General features: G+C 41.6%; 1 protein-coding gene across 13 annotated transcripts in view; it reads right to left on the bottom strand.

The window, feature by feature from the left end:
* DST (dystonin) overlaps nt 1-19,632 on the bottom strand; it is a 452,383-nt gene that overhangs the window by 69,907 nt on the left and 362,844 nt on the right. For 10 of the 13 annotated variants that reach the window (XM_050950494.1, XM_050950495.1, XM_050950496.1 and 7 more), the window contains 8 exons: nt 17,390-17,549; nt 16,821-17,147; nt 16,561-16,645; nt 14,722-14,963; nt 13,465-13,671; nt 8,245-8,364; nt 7,968-8,075; nt 4,036-4,254 (listed from right to left, as the gene is read on the bottom strand). In XM_050950494.1, the coding sequence (XP_050806451.1) occupies nt 4,036-4,254; nt 7,968-8,075; nt 8,245-8,364; nt 13,465-13,671; nt 14,722-14,963; nt 16,561-16,645; nt 16,821-17,147; nt 17,390-17,549 (1,468 nt within the window). The remainder of the gene's footprint in view (nt 1-4,035; nt 4,255-7,967; nt 8,076-8,244; nt 8,365-13,464; nt 13,672-14,721; nt 14,964-16,560; nt 16,646-16,820; nt 17,148-17,389; nt 17,550-19,632) is intronic. The other 3 variants (XM_050950498.1, XM_050950504.1, XM_050950502.1) reach the window with 1 other exon arrangement.

The following is a 19,632-nucleotide window of genomic DNA, read 5'->3' as shown; positions in this document are numbered from 1 at the left end:
CCATGATTGTAATATGTCCGCTGGGCCTCTTGTGCTTTTTCCAAATGTTCTTGTACTATAGGGGTTACTTGAGTATTCACTCTCTCATCTGTGTCATGTGCTCAATGACATTCTTTCCTGGGTTGGGTGGTTCTTCTCAATCTTCCTTGGCGATATCTAATATCCCGCGTGGGTGGCGTCCGTATAATAGTTCAAAGGGAGAGAAACCAGTGGATGCCTGGGAGACTTCCCATATAGCAAACATCAGATATGATAGAAGGGCATCCCAGTCTTTTAAATCCTGTGCTACCAACTTCCGTATCATACTTTTAAGGGTACGATTAAACCGCTCGACCAGTCCATCTGTTTGTGGATGGTAGACTGAAGTCCGTATGGCCTGGATGTGGAGTAGGGCACATAAGTCCTTCATTAATTTTGACATGAAAGGGGTCCCTCGGTCTGTCAGGATCTCCTTAGGGATGCCCACTATGGCAAAAACCTGTAGTAGTTCTGCTATTGCCTTGGATGTGGGGTTTCTTAAAGGAATGGCTTCTGGATATCGCGTGGCATAGTCAAGGATGACTAATATATTTCGGTGGCCCTGTGCCGATCTTTCCAATGGGCCCACTAAGTCCATGGCTATCCTCTCGAAAGGGACTTCAATAATAGGCAAAGGGACCAATGGGGCCCGAGAGTAAGATCAGGGGCTATGCAACTGGCATTCAGGGAAGGAGGCACAATAGCGCTGGACTTCTGCACATATCGCTGGCCAATAAAACCTTCTTAGGACTCTATCCAGTGTCTTGTCTACTCCTAGATGTCCCCCAAATAGATGAGTGTGAGCTAACTCTAAAACTGCCCTTGTGTGTTTCTGTGGGACTAAGAGTTGCTCTACTTCTTCCCGTCGTATTTGCTCTATCCTGTACAAAAGATCGCATTTGAGCACATAATATGGCCTTGGGCCTTTGATCTTTCCTTGCACAGGTACGTCATTTACTTCTACTACCTCCTCCTTCACATTCGCATATAGCAGATCATTGGCCTGGTCCTGCCCGAAATTCTCACGTGCGGTACTGATATGACCTAATTCCAGGGGGCCTATTTCCACTCTTCCCCCTGGGTTGCCCCTACTTGGGCTAGGAACCACCTCCGAGTCCTCCCTGGCCTGAATTATCTCCTGGCCTCCTGAACGGGTTCACCTACCTACAAGGGAAGTTTTTTGATTCTCCGCTAGAATCCTGGTCCCTAATCTTTTATCTGCCCTCCTTTCCCACCTACACTTTCGGGGTTTCCCAGGGGATGAGAAGAACTCTGGAGCAAATTCGGCAAACATTGGGGTGAGGCTATCTGTAGGTGCCTCCGTTTCAGCCTGGAGGTTGATACCCTCCTCTGGCTCTACTGGGGTAAGTAAACTCTCAAACCCGGGGAAGTCCCTACAGATTAAGACAGGTTAGGCGAGCTTGGGGACCACCTCCGCAGTCACCTTGGTAGTATTCCCCTGGATCTCAATCCGTACTGGGATTGTGGGGTAGAAATTCACAGTGCCATGAACGCACGTTACCCCTGTGTTTCTGGCCTGGGTTAAATGGTCTCGCCCCACCAACTTCCCCGAGACCAGCAATGACAGCACTCCCAGAATCTATTAATGCTATGGTCTTAATACCATTCATTTTTACTGATCTCGTATACCCATGTGAGGTCATTGTGACCCCTACCAGGCTGATTAGGCCACACTGCTCCCCGTAATTTCCCAGATTACACTGCATAGGTTCTTCCCTGTTGGGGCACTGGGCTGCTATATGCCCCAATTCCCCATACTCATAACATCGCCTCCTTATTCCAGTTGTCACCCTCAGCCAGGGCTATTTGGCTAGCCCCCCACCTCTCTTCCCAAACCCCCAGGTCCCTTCTTGGCCTCAGCCATTCCTCGGTGTCCTTCCTCCCTGTTACAGTTCTCCTGTAGTTCTCGACAGTCCGGGACCTTGGGTTTGGGGTTGGCTTCCTGGATTGCCGTGTCTCCCTGCCTGGGGTCTGGAATAGTTCTTGGGCTGCCAACTGTCTTTCCACAAGCGAGACCAACTCATCATAGGTGGAGTGGTCATTCTGGCCAACCCAAGCTCGGAGGCCTGGTGGTAGCCCCCTCATATACCGGTCTAGTACCAGGACCTCCATCATCTTCTCAGAGCTGAGGGCCTCAGGGCACAGCCATTTCCGGGTCAGGTGGATCAGGTCAAACGATTGTGATCGGGGTGTCTTGTCCTCCATATACTGCCACTCATGGAACCTCTGGGCTTGCAATGCCGTCATTACTCTGAATCTGGCCAGGATCTCTGCCTTCAGCTGTGGGTAATCTACTACAGTCTCTGCGGCCATATTGTAGTAGACCTTCTGGACCTCTCCACACAGGAATGGGGTGAGAATACCAGACCACTGATCTCAGGGTCAGGCCTCCCGCAGGGCTGCTCTTTCAAAAACCAGGAGGTATGCCTCCACATCATCCTCCCGTGTCATTTTCTGTAGGCAATGGCTGGCCCGTATGGTCCGGATCCCTTCACAGTTGCGGTTCAGTTCCATAAGGGCCTTCATCTGGTTCACCAGGTCTTTCAGCAGGGCCTGGTCCTGGGCAGCCTGACTCATCAACAGACGATTAGTCTCCTGCTGCATCCGAGTCGCCTCCTGTTGGGCGGTTACTTGGACCCAGGTAGCCTCCTGCTGGGCCGCGGTGGCTTGTATTAGGACCTTGACCACGTAGTCCATCTTAAGGACGGGAGGGTTTTGGCTAACCCTGGTTTAAGTCCCCAGCGTGCAAATCCCACTTCTTACACCACATGTGACAAATTGCCGGCATTATTACGATGGGTCTCGAGCTTTCTCTTCTTTGGGGGGGGTTCAGGGCGCCATTTCTTGCCCCTAAATTGGAATATTAATTGCCCCACTAGTGTCCTAGAGGAGGGCAGTGGAGAGGGAGGGACCTGGGCCCGCCCTCTACTCCAGGTCCCAGCCCAGGGGCCCTGAGGATAGTGGTGAACCACTTGAACTGACGGTTCCTTCCCCTGGGCTACTTCCCTCTCCTGCCCTTCAGCTTGTGGAGGGCTTCCTGCCCTCCCTCTGAACAAGCCAGGTGCCCCTTACCTAGGGTCTTGGACTTCTTAGCCCACCGCAGCACTTCTCCAAACTGTTCTCCGCTCCAACATCAATCCTTTCTGCTCCTACTCCCACACTGTCTGATTGACTGACTGCAGGCGCTCTAATTGGCTTCAGGTGCTCTAATTGGTATCAGGTGCTCTAGTTAATCTATAGCAAACTTTTTCTTCCCCTTACAGGGAATAAGGCTCCCTTCTAACCCTCTCCTGCTGCCCTCTGGCCATGCTGTATCACAAGCACCTAAAGTACCGGTAGGCATTATTAATCTGAAACAATGAAACAAATAAAAATGACTTCCAAGTATTCTGCAATGTTATGAGAAATCTACTCATTCTGAGTAGACATCTTCCAAGTGAGCCCCCTGAACATGCAGTTTGCTTACTAAACCCATTTAGACTACAGTATTCTCATAGTTCGGAAAGCATCTGAGAGAATCTACTTGTACTGGAACAGTCTGGTAGTTTGGTTCAGAGCAGGTACTCTAGTTCTTATGATAGTCAAGATTTCTCTTATCTTGTTTCTTGTCTATTCTTTCCCAGTTCCGTTTTTTATCTGTTTATGTTTTTGGTTTCTTCTAAAACCAACATCTAAGAGAACTTTTTAAACTAACTTCATAGCTCTTTAACTCTTGTGCATTCCAAATCTGCTGCTATAATTACAAGTCTCTTTCGTGTTTCTAGTGTTCACTTCCTTTACTAGAAAATCTTGTTTACATATGCAGTTTGGAAAACAGTGACAGGATTTAAAAAAAGAGCACTTATTTTGGATTATCATTTTACATAACTTTTTTTTAATAGTGTACAACTGTATCAAATGCGTTTGAATCTGAGAATTGGACAGTACTAAGGAGGCAGGCTGCAATGCACTAGATCTTTGTGTAAGCTTTGTTTTATAAAATAGCAGTGTGCTTACCCGATGCTCTTCTTGCTGTTGCTTTAAAGTTTCATATTCAAGAGCTGGAGCAGGAAGCTGCGAGATGACCATTTCCATTTCGGTTAACCATGGCCAAAGCTCTTCGTAAGTCTCCCAGAACTGGTTAACCAGGGATTGAGCACGTTCCAGTTGGAGGTTCCTCTCAGCGTTCACTTGATAGACCGTATCATATTTCTGTAAGAGGCTTTCCAGTTTTCTCTAAAACAACATTAGCAAGAAATAGCAGCACTTATCTTTCTTTCAATCTTAGATATCTGCACAATGTCTATTACCCAGGTATCTAAGCATCTTATTATATTTATTACATCATCATTAAGTAACACTAGCCCAAATTCTGCTCTTAGTAGTGCTAATGTAAATCAGTGGTACTTTAAATTAATAGAATTAATCCAATTTACACAGATTTTGACACACCATTTTCAAGACAAACACATTTTTAGTGATGTCTTATATGTTTCTAGGCTTCATTCGGAGGGCTCCAGAACAACTTACAAACTGTGGGCTTGATCGTGACTCTTAGGCACAGCCCTGCATTGGAGCCAAACCGCTGTGAGGGGAAGGGAACACTGGGGAGCACTGGGGTAAGCAATCCATGTCATCCTGTCAGGGGTGCAGCATATTCTCCTCCGAACGTCCACCCAGCCCACTGGCTGGCAATTGGGAGGAATGGAGTTAGAGTCATAGCTGTGACTGTTATTCTAGCAGCCCTTATGCAGGCAATGCAAAGAGGAAGGAGGTTCCTTATTCCCTCCCCCTGCATAGCCTCCTAAGGGCCTTGAATAAATAGTTATCTGAACCAGCAACCAGAGGGAGTGAGGGACTTGCCGCCGAGGACCCGGAGCTGCCGCCCCAATAGCGGCTGGAGGGCCGCCCCCTGGTATTGGCAGCCCCAAGCACCTGCTTCTTTAGCTAGTGCCTGGAGCCGGCCCTGCCAGCAACACTGCACAGCAGCTTTAGAAGGTAATATGAAGGATAGCTTGTGCACTGAAACTACACGTGGAATTTTAGATAGGCGGATTATAACTTGAAGTTTAAATTTGGCCAGAAAACCTGAATTAAATCCCTGCTCTGGTGAAGAGTGCCATATGACCTTTAAGTGACTATAGGTAGTCAGGACCTTGGTTTTAAGTCTTATCCAAAAGATATAGTAGCACAGTGACTACTAGTACAGTACTGGGGTACAAGTACATCTTAGTCTGGGAGAAGATTGTCATCTGCAGAATCATCACCACGACTCTTGGCAGAGCCTGAGTTTTCCTTGGAATTCTCAAATCAAAGTGCTACTGATCAGGCACAAAAACTCCTTTGTTTCCGAGACCTGATGAGGCAACAGCCTCAGCTGGCATGGCTGGTCTTATAAACAGTCAGCAGAAAATGTGACATGTTTCTTTTATATTTTAGCTTATATTAACTAATGGTGATGTTATCACATTCATAATGTGATAGTTAAACGCATACAGTTTGAATTATAAATCTCTGATATTTATGCAAGTGGTAATAAAAAAATTAAGAATGCAAGTAGCTATACACTTCTCCCATGGAAAGCAGTCCACATTATCATTCTTGTGAAAGATTATATGTGACAGTAAACACAAGAGCTTGCCCTGAAAATAAATAAATATATAAATAAACTTGATTGTGAAATAGTGCATCTTTTTTTGGACGAACAAGCTATCCTGAGTTTATGTCTAGCATGTAAATTAAGTTACAAAGATGCTATCCAGAGGACAATACACAGTCTAATGCACAGATAAATGGTAATTTTCACTAAGCACATTACAAATATTTAACAAAAGCTCACATGAAATCATCTTCTTTTACTTGTACAGCTATTTACTTAAGCAAACTGAATTCCTTATTTTAGGGGCAAATGAGCCTTCTTTTCCCCAGCTGCAGAGATCCCCCATGCAACTGAACAGATGGTTTTCTGCAGCACCAGGATGAGATGCATTGGAAGTGGGGGAACCATGCAAGGTGCGAGCACTCATGCTCCCCCTTGCTCACCACCGTCCAGCAAAAAGGGAGCTGAGTATCTTTAGACTGGGAGAACCTATCACTATGGAGATCCTCCCATCCCCAGCTCCGTATAAATGAAGGTGCAAAACCCCCTTTCAGACTCTTTTAGCAACTTGGCTGAAATAGCCGCCACAGATAAGAACATAAGAACTTTCATATTGGGTTCAATGGCCCATCTAGGCCATTATCCTGTCTCCAACAGTGGCCAGTACCAGAGCTTCAGGGGAGTGTAGAAACAGGGCAGTTGTATTCACCTCCCAGCTTCTGGCAATCAGAGGTTTAGGGTCTCCCAGAACATGTGGTTGCATTCCTGACCATCTTGGCTAATGGCCATTGATGGGCCTATCCTCCATGAACTTATCTAGTTGTTTTTTTTTAACCCAGTTATACTTTTGGCTATCACAACTTCCCATGGCAATGAGTTCCACAGGTTGTGTCTTGTGTGAAAAAGTACTTCATCTTACAGGTATTAAATCTGTGGCCTATTAATTTCATCAGGTGACCCCAGGTTTTTATATTGTGGGAAAGGATAAATAACACTTCTCTGTTCACCTTTTCTACACTTTCTATGATTTTATATATCTGTATCATATCCCTTTCTTACTCATCTGTTTCTAAACTGAACAACCCTAATCTTTTTAGTCTTTCTGCTGCTCTTTATCTTTGATCATCTTTGCTGCCCTTCTCTGAACCTTTTCCAGTTCTAATATAAACTTTTTGAGATGGGGTGACCAGAACTGGACACAGTATTCAAGATGTTGCACCCCATGGACGTGTTTAGTGGCATTATGACACTTTCTCTCTTATTTTTCTGTCACTTTCCTAATAGTTCCTACTATTCTGTTAGACTTTTGACTGCGGATGCGAAATGAGCTGAAATTTTCAGATAATTATCCATGGTGACTCCAAGATCTCTTTATTGAGTGATAACAGCTAATACATATGTATATGTGTGTAGTTGGGATTATTCTTTCCAATGTGCATTACTTTGCACTTATCAATGTTGAATTTTACCTGCCATTTTGTCGCTCAGCCACCCAGTTTTGTGAGAGTCCCCCTGTAACACTTTGCAGTTAGCTCTGGTCTTAACTATCGTGAATATTTTTATTTCCTTTGCAAACTTCACCACTTCACTGTTCACTCCCTTTTCCAGATCATTAATGAACATGTTGAAAAGCACAAGTCCCAGCACACATCCTTTGGGGACCTTGCTGTTCACCTCTCTCCACTGTGAAAACTGACCACTTATTCCTACCTTTCGTTTGAGGCCTGACCCAAAGCCCACTAAAATCAATGGAAAGATTCTCATTCAGTGTGCTTTGAATCAGTGGGCTCAAGGGCTCCACAGCCCTTGAGGGAAGACTCCTTTTTCTTGTCCTTGGCGCATCTCCTGATTGTCTAACCCAGCAACACAAGCCAAACCATGGGATCTGGATTTTAGCTGTAATGCTGACTGCTGCTAATAAATAGCAACACCATTAAAGGATTCCTAACCGGCTTTTACTGCATTGCTGTGGATTATAAAGGGACCAATTCTGCCACACTTACTCATGTTGACTGATATTTAATAACCCAGATAGTCACACTGTCTTACATAATACTCAAAGGGGGGTAAAGGTGGCAAAATCAGGCCTAAAAATCAATGGAAGACAATGAAGTAAATACTCAGTGCTTACTTGCTAAACGTTTCTAAGGAAAGAAGTCTCAAGGGAATTTGTGCCTCAAGAGTATCCCTTCCTGTATGATTGTTTGCTCAGATCAAATGATGATCTATTCACAACTGATGAACTTGCCTGATCAATAATAGTGGAAGAAGAAAGGTGATCCTGTAGGAATGGCTCTGTAGATGCAGAGATTCAAAGCCATAATGCCAGCTGTGAGTTATGGTACTTTACCTTCATGGACTGTTTCTCCTCTTCAGTGCATGTGTTCATAATCTCATCCCCAGTTTCAACCAGTTCATCTATAGCATCCTTGTGCCTCAAAATCTCCATGGTAAATGCCTTGTGACACAATAAATATCGGTCAGCAATAAAGGTTGAGTACATGAAGCGAAAACTATTTTCGAAGTGCATTATGATGGACTGAAAATTAAATCAAGCTAGTACATTTTCTAGACTAAGAAAGCACTAGCCGATAATTAACATGACAGTTGGAAATGCATTTCTTTACCTTTTGAACTTGTAGCTGAGCAGCGGTCTGGTCTTGCTCAAGCCTAATATCACCCAGAGACATCAATTTTTTTTCTGTTTCTGTAATCCAGGCTAATTCTGCATCAGCTGTTTGATCAAACTAAATAAAGGAGACATGAATTAGTTCAGCAGTTTTATATTATTAAGCTTGAATTGATTGTCTTTAGATAGTTAAAAAGCCACATTTTAAAAAAAATGCAAATGGTGAATTGTTAAAAAGATAATCGTCCATTTCTATATACAATTTCACGTATATGTGAACTATTGAGCTCAAAATGGTACTGAGAGCTTTAATAAAATCAGCTTAACTCACAAGCATGAAAAAACAGCAGCAAAATAGGAGAGGCATAATATACTTCCCTCAAACTTGCAAACCTCTATCAGACAACATTAGAAGATCAAAGAAAATGTAGCACATGTAGAATTTTTCACTGAATATTACTTTTCCTTGTTAGTGATGACCCTAACTTTCACTTGTCTTTTCCATCTGTTTTAAAATGTTTTTATTGTAATTATCTGGAGACAAATCAATATAATCTTATGACATTAAGAAGTTTAATGAGACCTAGAAGCATTAGTGCAATATTAGACAATAAGGTTGAAATCTTGGCCCCACTGAAGTCAGTGCAAAACTGGTGGATTAAGTGAGAAAATGCTCTTTCTGAATCTGGGCACAGCCTGTTCTGTTCCTGAAGAATTGACTTTCCATTAGAATTAGTTAATACTTCGATGTTTTAAAAAAATATCTCAAAGCATTTCTGAGTAGGAGGCGATGTCCTGTTACATCGTGCAGAAAGGAGCAATGGACCAGGAAAAGAGATATAAAGGGCCCTAAAACCCATAGAAAGGAGACAGTAGGTTGAACACAGCATAGTCCAGATTCAACCCATGTCTATATGACCTCTGGGCAAACATGCATTTGGACACTACAGTTTTAGGGTTATTTTTGAGGTGAAGCAAAGGAGAAGCAACATGTTGGATGCTGAATTGTTTTGAAAATCTGTCCACAAATGTCACAGTAGAAGCTGGTGGGCGCCGAGCAGTTTTGAAAATCTGACTCATATTTAGGTGATGCTGGGTATGTCAACACTAGCGCTGGAAGATGATGGGGCATAGCCATGCTAGCGCTGATTGAACGGGTGCTCTGAAAACAGAAGTGTAGTTGTAGTGGTGCAAGGGCAGGATGGGTTAGCCACCCTCAGAACAATCCTGTCTGAGACCACAGGTACATGCTAGCCCAGGGATCGGCAACCTTTGGCCCGTGGCCCACCAGGGTAAAGCCCCCTGGTGGGCCGAGCCAGTTTAGGTTTACGTGCCACATCCGCAGGTTCAGCAGATCGGAGCTCCCACTGGCTGTGGTTCACCGCTCCAGGCCAATGGGGGGTGCGGGAAGCGGCAGCCAGCACATTCCTCGGCTCGTGCTGCTTCCCAGTCCCCATTGGCCTGGAGCAGCCTGAACCCCGGCCAGTGGGAGCCGCAATCAGCCGAACCTGTGGACAGAGCAGGTAAACAAACCGGCCCAGCTCACCAGGGGGCTTACCCGGCGGGCTGCGTGCCAAAGGTTACTGATCCCTGTGCTAGCCCCTCCCCTCACTCACACTGCAGCAGCAATACTTCTATATTTAATGTGCTAGCTCAGTCAGAGCTAGTGGAGGTATGTCTCCTTGAGCTGGAATTTACACCTTTGTGCTCCAGGGCAGCCAGACCCTAAATGATAGCTGAATTCTTCTGAAAATCCATCTCCAGTTGTGGGTGTTGAGCACTTGAAATTCTTTCCCTGCGCTCTTTTGAAAATCGATGAAAAGGTACTGTGTCATAATCTGTAGTGTCTTAAAGCTTAATTATGCATACATAGGCCTGAGATTTATTTTTCCCTTATGAGTCAGTCTTTATCATCCTTATTTTAATCCATTTGTTATGTGAAACAGAGCACAAACATTTTTCCACTAAATGTTATCTCTCATTTATAGCGATAGAAGGTAAGTTTGTCCTAAATTTTGCAACTATTTCATAGAAAAATATAGTCTCATTCCATCTGCATTAATGATACTACGGCCAAACTAGTGTGCTACACCAGTGGTGTTCACACCATGGTTCTAGAGCTGCATGTGGCTCTTTGGGCCTAGTTCTTCTGAAGTCCACCCCTCAGATTAAAGCTCATCTTACTCTGCAGGGTCTCAATGCTATCACAGGTGTGTGTCTCACACTGTCTGACATGCTGGGCAAGGCATCGCAGGATATGCTAAGCAAACATAACAAGGCTGCTTTGTTTCCTCTAAAAGGGTGGGATGGTAGCAGGGGGTCAGAAGAAGGGCAGATGACAGTGAATGGACTTATAGAGAACTACAAATTACTTGAAATGTTTCTTTTTGTTGTTGCATTGCCATGGGTATGTCATAGTATTGAATAAATGCCCAGTTGAAGAAGGTCATGATGCAAACATGGAAATGGAATGCCTGAATGCTGTGACACAACTACAGAAGAACCTCAGAATTACGAACACCAGAGTTACAAACTGACTGGTCAAGCACACGTCTCATTTGGAACCAGAAGTACGCAATCAGGCAGCAGCAGAGATAAAAGAAAAAAGAAGCAAATACAGTACAGTACCGTCTTAAACGCAAACTATTAAAAAAAGATTTGAGAAAGTAAGGAAATTGTCTGTGCTTGTTTCATTTAAATTAAGATGGTTAAAAGCAGCATTTTTCTTCCGGAATAGCAAAGTTTCAGAGCTGTGCTAAGTCAATATTCAATTGAAAACTTTTGAAAGAACAACCATAACGTTTTGTTCTGCTACGAACATTTCAAAGTTACAAACAACCTCCATTCCAAAGGTGTTATTAAATGGTTCTTTAAGGTTGAGTTTCTAGGTGAGATTTGTATGTTTAGTATGTTAAAGAAAGAACACTGAAAAAATGGTACTGCTTGTATCAGGATTTCACAATGGCATTTTATTTCCATTATGCAGGTCAGAGTAAATTATGAGCTTTGAATTACCCTTGGCCAAGTCAGAATTCATCATTTTGATACCAGCAAATTAATATTCCCGATGTACCTTATTTCCTATTTTGTTTGATCAGAAAAGGACGACTTGATAATGTGATGAATGATCAAGAATTCCTTTGTTAACACTCTGTAAAGCATTCTCTTTGGTAGAGCAAGAGTAGCAGAATGGACCCATAGAATGCAAACATAATGGGCAATTTTATATTTTATTTCTACACAGAACTCCCAGGGAACAAGGCTAGAAGTTGACTCAAATAGCTTCAATATTGAGAGTTGAAGTGATATCTGGGGTAATTCCATAGACTTCTGTTGCATTACACCTGGGAGCATTTTGGACCAGTTAGTTACAAGAATTAATCTCCAATCTAACATTCATGTCAGAACTCTTCTTTCACATCTTTGAGGTGCCCTCTTCCCATGTCTTGCTCTTTTGTTACTGACCAAAAATGTCCTCCCTAACCCCACACTAGTGCCTCCTTATCTGCTAGCCCACAGGTGCTGATTTTTTTCCCGGTGGGAGCTCCATCCCCGCTCTTACCCAAAGCATCACCCCCACTCCACCTCTTTTCCTGAGGCCTTGCCCTCACCCTGCCTCTTCCTACCCCTGCTCCACCCTCTCCCCTGAGACCTCCTGACTGCCTGCCACTCACTGCTCTCCGCCCTTCCCCAAGCTGATTTATGACCCTGCTAAAAGCTGTGACTGGTGGGTACTGAGCACCCCCTATTTTTTTCTGTGGGTGCTTGAGCCCCAGAGCACCCCTGGAGTCGGCATCTATGCTCTAATCCATGTGTTCTTGGTGCCTTTGACCTCTGCAAAACCTCTAAGTATTTGCAGCACTGTTAAATTACAACTACATTCATCCCTCGTCAACATCTCTGCCCAAATAACACTTCAGGTGTTTGCCTGTTGCTACTCCCCTGGGCAAGAGGTTGGCTCCTTCCTCATGCACAGCTCACGGAGTTACCACACCTTCTGGCTTCCCCAACATAGGAGAAGTCTGAGGTGGTCTGGGTGTGGTAAGAGAGGAGGGATCACGATTGGAGAGCAATGTGTCCTCATGATGTTTTCTGGTGGAGCAGCCCTTTGGAACTATTATCCACTAGTGCAAATTAGAGCAGCCCTGAAGCTGTCTAAATTGTGCCAGAGGCTGGTGTGGTCCTTACTACTCCCTACAATAAGCATGGGGGAGAAAGTTGGTAGAAACCCACATATACACCCAGGTCACATGCCCCTGGGGATCCAGCCCGCAATTTTATAAAGGTGTCTGCTGAGATAAGACAAATATTCAGAGTGAATGCCATAAAGACAGTCAGAATATTTATAAATTACTTATAACCTTAGGACCCTCCGTTATCACCAATCCTCTTACAGTCAGTTTCCACAAAGTTTTGAAACTATGCCATATATACTTTTAGCTTGGCTGAAGCCAATTCTGTTTGTTGGCATTGGAAAAAATTTCCATTCACATTTTTGTGTTTGTAAAATTAACTTCACGCAGAAATTGGAGAATCTGCAGCTCCGCTTTTCTCTCATCATCAGGTAGCTAGATGTGAGACCACAAAGATTTACATCTATAAAATGCAAGTGCCAATTCTAAAAAATCACCCAATTATTTTCTAAGCAAACTTTAGAAACACACACATATATTCAACAACTTATTTCTTGCAGCTGCATGCAAATTACACCATTAACTCAGTCCTTCAGTGCAGTTTAAAATAAGCTGGTCCAACATGTTAGCGGCAGAAAATACAAAAGCACAAGGCCAGATCCTTAGCTGGTATAAATGGACTTTAGAGGAGTTGTACCTATTTAAACAAGCTGAGGATCTGGGCCATATTGTATGTATTACAGCATAAAATGTAAACGGTACAGGGCCTGACTGAGCCTGTAGGCCTCACTCAGACAAAACTTCCACAGAAATCCGCACAGGTTTGTACTCCCAATGATTTTAGCTACAAGACTGATCTCTAACGTTTGTGTTAACAATGAGGCAGATGGCTACAACAATGTACAGATTAGTTTTGCTCTGGCACTTGTGTCTGAACAGTGCAGACACATTTTATTTAAACGACCTTTAGTTGCTCAAGCGTAACAAATGTATGGCAATATTGTTAACGAACAACCTTTGTTCAGGTACAGATTTCTGGAGGCAAACTTTTTATTGCCCAAAGAACAAAAACAGCTGTTTAGTACCTTCTGTGTTCTCAGAATGGCAGCATCAATCTCCTCCACCTTCTGAGTTAGCGTGTCGCTCACTAATCTGTACCGCTCATTGTCCTCAGTCACCATTTTGTCTAACCCCTCTCTTGCCCTCCACGGCACCAGTTCCAGCAAGGCACTGCTGACTTCATTGAGGGTGTCCAATAAGCCTTTGTTGTTCTTTGCTTCTTTTTTCAGCTCCTGAAAAAGGCCATTTAAAGTAAACATGCCAGCATAAGAGCCAAACACACACAGCTTGCACATATTTTTATTCTTCTAAGCAGCAAGAACTGGAACATTTTACAGGCGAACAAAAGGGATAAATTGGCACACTTATTTTCAGCTCAGTTACATTAGCCTTTGTAATTGTTAAGTTGTTTGACAGAAAGGCAGGTGATTCCTGAAGGGAAGTTTCTACAGAACAGAACTGAAATATATTCCTCCAATCAGCATGGTAGACTGTCATTCTCTGGAATTCAATACAGTTGTCAGTCTTTAAGCAAGCAAACAAAGAGAAGAAAGTGGACACATACTCTTTGCACTCTACAACCATCTTTCTGTGGAACAAATTCACCAGCAAGAAAAATCAAGTGTGAAATAAAGCAAAATATTATCTAAATTCAAGTGAATTTTTAAATAAACATTTGAATTAAAGTCACTCAATCAAAATCATTACAAGTGCAGTGAGAAACGACCTTTTTATTCCCACATGCAACCATATTTAAATTTCCTGTTATTTTTTAATCTGGTTTCCAAAATAAGTGTATTAATTTAGCAATGTAGTAACCTATTTCATGTAACGGTGTTACTAGTGTTCTACAAACACTATACAGTTTCTTTCCAAATAATAGTTGTTACTAGCCTGAAATTAATACTGTATCTTAAATACAGGCTCTTTTCCTACTTTAAGGTTTGGTTTTTTTTGTCTGTGACACAACTAAAGAACAAAAATAACTTTGTTTGACAATTTAAGTTTTCCCAGGGATTGGTAGCTTACTGAACTAGAACAAAATGTAGCTCTTCTCGTGTTGCACTAATAATAAACCTCAGCCAAATCTCATCAGTGACTGCTAGAAAGAGATGTTGATTCTTTACTGTTTTATTCCTAGTCAGAGAGCTGATTTGGTGCCGAATTATGATCATTTGCAAGACGTCCTCCTGCCAAATAAAAGCTAAGCTACTTAACTAGTTCAAATCTTTACATGAAAAATAACAAAGCAATATATACAGTTTACAGCTTTTAGAACATACTTTTTGTTTTTCTTGTACTGTGCTTAATTCTTCTCCCTTGGGGATCTGAGCATCATATGAAAGCAATTCCACCTCCACTTTGTCAAGCCATATGCAGAGTTCCTCATGAGTGGACTGCAGTTGACCTGCAAGCTGCAGAGCTTGCTCTAAAGTCTTGGATACATCAGAACTCAATTTAGTAATATCTTTGTACCTTGCTTTAATGCCTTCCAATTTATCTTGAATTATTACAACTTCATCACCTAAAATTTCAAAGGGATGTTACTTCACATTAATGCAAAAAAAAATCAAAACAAAACAAAAAACGTCAATAATAATTAATATATTTTTAGTTTCTTATGTGTAGATTGACCCAAACAAGACCCAGGGACAGATCAGAGTGGTGTGAATTGTCCAGTGACACCAGCGGAGCTATGGCAATTTAACACCAACTCTGGATCAACTCTGGATCTTTTTTCTCTTATCAGTCCAAACTCTGGACAAGTGGAGATCTGGACCCAAGCTTTGAGGATTGGGCCTATCTCTGGTCTTAGTCTTTGGATATATAAAAATTGGTGGTTCTTCTCTTTTTCTTTAAAAGACAAATATTAAAATTTACATACTTTTTACCCAAACACAGACTATATAAAAACCTCCTTAAATTTACATTCATTTTCATACAGGTTGACACAGGATATGAAATGTAACAATAAAAGTGCAAGAATGGTGCTGCACAATACCAAATGGTATTTACATTACTAATTTACAATTTAATTATTAATTATAATTAATGGATAAGTAGACTGTATGGGTCAAAGATAATTTGAATTATTCTTTGAACCATTCAGTCTAATTATCAATCATTAGACACACACACACTGCCCAAAGGTCAAAATGCAAACAGAGACTCCTGTAACAGACCCAGAGGCGGCTCTAGACATTTCGCCGCCCCAAGTATGGCGGCATGCCGCAGGAGGCGCTCTGCCAGTCCCGTGGCTCCAGTGGACCTCCCTCAGGCGTGCCTGCGGAGGGTCCGCTGGTCCCACGGCTTCGGTGGACCTCCTGCAGGCGTGCCTGCGGACAGTCTGCTGGTCCCATCGAAGGCTCCACAGTAGGACTAGTGGACCCTCTGTAGGCATGCCGCCGAAGGCTGCCCGCCTGCCGAGCTCCCTCGCAGCATGCCGCCCCAAGTACACACTTGGCGTGCTGGGGCATGGAGTTGCCCCTGAACAAACCTATTGTAATATATTTAGATTTTACCCCATAATGTAACTTCTAACTGGGCAACAGAGGAGGGTTTTCCTTCCTGTCTTTGAGAGTTCAAATACTTGGAGCACTGGAACGTTTAGATAGATGTTCCTTTGCAGACCAGATGTGTGCAATTGGAATGCAACCTTTCCCACAGTACTAGCTCTGATCTGGAGAATGCAGCCTCTCTAACAGTAAAAAGTAGCCTACTACCTTCATTTCTGGGCTTCTATAGAGAAAAGGCTATGTCTATGCCAAATAGTCCTACATTATGAGTAATGTCCATAACTTGCTAGTAGGAACAAAATGGAGGTTCACTAAAATAATTTTCCATCAACCAAAAGAAAAAAAAAGCAAGGGCTAAATTCTCTGTGTGGCTAAATGGGTGGATCTCCATTGACTTCAATGTTCACTTACACCAGCAGAGAATTTGGCTCAAAGACATAACATACAGTGACTTCAATAGTTATTAGAACAAACAATTAAATGAAGTGAACAAATCTAGCCAGTGACTAAAGGCTAATATTTACAAGCTTCAGCTTATTTTTCCCATAATCACTTACAAGTATGAGGAAAAGGCTGCTGAATCATTAATTTCCTAAAAGCTCTCACCTGTTGTTTGCTTGAGAAGCTCTAAGCCATTTTGTATAGCCTGATCAACATTTTGTTTTCTGAGTAGAACCTCTTCCTGAAGCACCTACAAGAAGATGCCACTTTTGTAAGCATTGAGGTTACAGATCAAATCATTTTTAGTTTAAATAGTTGTATCACCTTTCAAATCAAATATATTAATGAGAAATAAATAAATGGTGGACATAAAATATAAAGCTAAAAATAAATAAATGGATTTAACAGAAAAGAAATAAAAATACCAGCAGGTCAGCGTGTTGTTTCATGAGTGAATCTGTCCTGTAATCTTGGACTGACAGTTTGCTCAGTTTGTCATGTACTTCATTCAGCCAGTTCATCAATTCAACTTCATCTTCCCCGAAAATCTGAGCATTGCAATAGGCTTGCTGGAGCAACTCAGACCAGCTGTTACTCTTCTCTTGAATCTCGATATATCGGGCTTGGGAAGAATCTAGCTTTTCCTGCACCATATCTTTATCCTCTCTGGAGCTCATAGTTTTAAGAGACTGACCAATGCTAATGGCCATATGTAAACTTTTATTGCGAGTAAGGATGTCATCTTCTAATGCCTAAATTAAGTTTTTAAAATAATGGAGAAAGAAAATAAAAATGGACAAATACAAAAGCAAATCAAATGAAACTATAGAACAACAGAAATATAATGGTTTTATTGTCAATTATAAATAAAAATGTATCAAATTTGAACTAATGGGTAAAAAAAACCCAGAGATCCCAGTTCTACTGTATTTCACAAACTCACATAAAAAAAATTCCCCATATGAATGACTCAAATGTCTGGTTTATATCTTACTTTATGCTGAGAAATCTGCTGCTGCAGTTTAGAAGTTTGTGTTCCAATGGGTTCAGAATTTGCAAGTCTTTTCTCAGTGGTGGTCAGCCACTCAACCAGGGGTTCTAAAGTTTCATGGAATTGCTGTGCTACCACTAAGATACCTTCCAACTGACGATTCCTGTAAACATGCCAAGATAAAGGTCATTTCTGCGATGAAGTGCGTGAGAGATTCAATAAAACTCTTCAGCCCCTAATCACTAAAAAACATTCTACACATTATTGTAGAAGCCAGCCACAAGCTGAAACAGTACACGTCCGCAGTACAGAAAGAAAAACAATGTAAACCAACAACCATATAAAAGTACAGTTAATAAGAAAGACTCCAAAAATCATATTGGCTGAACAAGAGATTCCAATATTTGGTATCTTTTGTTAATAAAATAAATTATACTGCATTCATATGCACTTGATTAAGAATAACCTAAGTCTCCATTAAGCTGAGCACTTAAATACAGGGGCTCATTTTTATTCAGGAAACTACTTAAACTTCTGCTTAACTTTAAGCACATGCTTAAATCCTATTGTCTTCGATGAGACTTACACATATCCTTAAAGTTAGGTATATACTGAAGTACTTTGCTGAATCAGGACATATTATCTTGCTCACTCCAACCTATAAAATAAAGTCTTTAAATATCTTTTCAGTGATGTGGTATGAACTGTACAGCCCCAATCCTGCAGTCCTGGTTCAGGTTTAAAACTCTCATTTTTGTCAGTGCCAGATTTACCTTAATATAAGGATACAGATTTGCCCCCTAACGTAAGGTGGCAATATTTACAACATCTCTAAGATTTCCAACATTTTTAATGGGGTTCTGTTCTGTTGTTCTTTATTCCACCCTTACAAAAATATTTTTCTCTGTCTTAGTCGCCTATAAATTTCATCCAAGGCCAATTATTTTAGTGGTTTCTATTTTTAAAACTTTAGAAAAATCCATCCTGTGTTAAACATTAAGGGCCAGTTATGAATAATGGTTATTCCCTCCCAAGAAAAAGAAGTGTGTCTTTTGTCATTTTAGTTTTCAGAAGTGTAATCAAAGAATTATGGAGATGAACCTGTGTCTAAACAGACGGACTGGGCAGACTTGTAATTTGCTTTGAAAATAAATTTCACCAGACTCGTATGATAACATTAAATTAAATGAGATTAGCGTTTACTTCAGTTAATGAGTCATGGATCCTTGTTAGTTTTTTTTTAAACACAGAATGGTATAATAGCCTATTAACTGAAAATACTAATTTCTTTAAGTAATCCAGTTATTAATTACTTATTATTATTATGAGTGTACAAATGAGGGCTTAAATAACAATAGGGATAGATGGGGGCAGCTAGAAAGATTAGGGAGTGTCAGAAAGTTCAAACAAACTTAATGCCTGAATCTCAGTCCCAATAATACAGTACACAGATAAAAGCATTTCACTGTTTGGCATTGTAATGCGTAACATTATATATTTACACTCTTTTCAGTCTTTCCTAACCACCTTCCTTGCCTCTGTCTCCTCATTCAGTTTTGTGCCTTCATCCATGCTATCTCTCATGCTTACAGCACCTTTTCTTGGTACTCTCAAGCACCAAGTGATCTCTTTTCAAATCTTCGCTCTGAAAGCACACTTCTTCAGCAAAGCTCTTCAAACATTGCTCTCTCCAAAGACACTTGCACTATTCATGTTAACTTGTCATGTTAGCATGTGTATCTGAATTTTGTAATGATATTAGAATTCGTCTGTAAGTTGTTCGGGGAAGGAACTGTCTCATCTTATTTTGTCTGCACAGCTCTGAGCATGATGGTGGTACTAATTTTTTTACTTTATTGGGAGTTGAGGGAGCCCAGCCCCTTGCATAAGGAGCTCATCAACTCACAGGATCTGGACCAATAATCCATTTCTTCAGATAACCCTGATTTGAAAATGAGAAATGCTATATTCTCCCGCTATAGCCACATTTCATGATCTTAAGAGTTCTAAGGAACCATTATTTATTGAGAGCTGATTGCATGTTTTGTGCCATATAGAACAGAGAGAATGTGGTTTCTCCACCAAGGAATTTACATTCTGCCTATACTAATGCAGATGTAGTGCTGCAGATAGTCAGACAATGTATGTGCAGTTGATCTCACTAAAGTATCTCATTTTAGCTTTTCAGGATAGTAAAACTTTTTTTTTTAATAGCTAATGATCTGTTCAAGCTATTTTCCTTTGCT

This window comes from Gopherus flavomarginatus, chromosome 4 (genome assembly GCF_025201925.1).
Source record: "Gopherus flavomarginatus isolate rGopFla2 chromosome 4, rGopFla2.mat.asm, whole genome shotgun sequence".
In the NCBI taxonomy this organism is placed as follows: domain Eukaryota; kingdom Metazoa; phylum Chordata; order Testudines; family Testudinidae; genus Gopherus; species Gopherus flavomarginatus.
The sequence above is the reverse complement of the archived record's forward strand: the minus strand, read 5'-3'. Positions and strand labels throughout refer to the sequence as shown.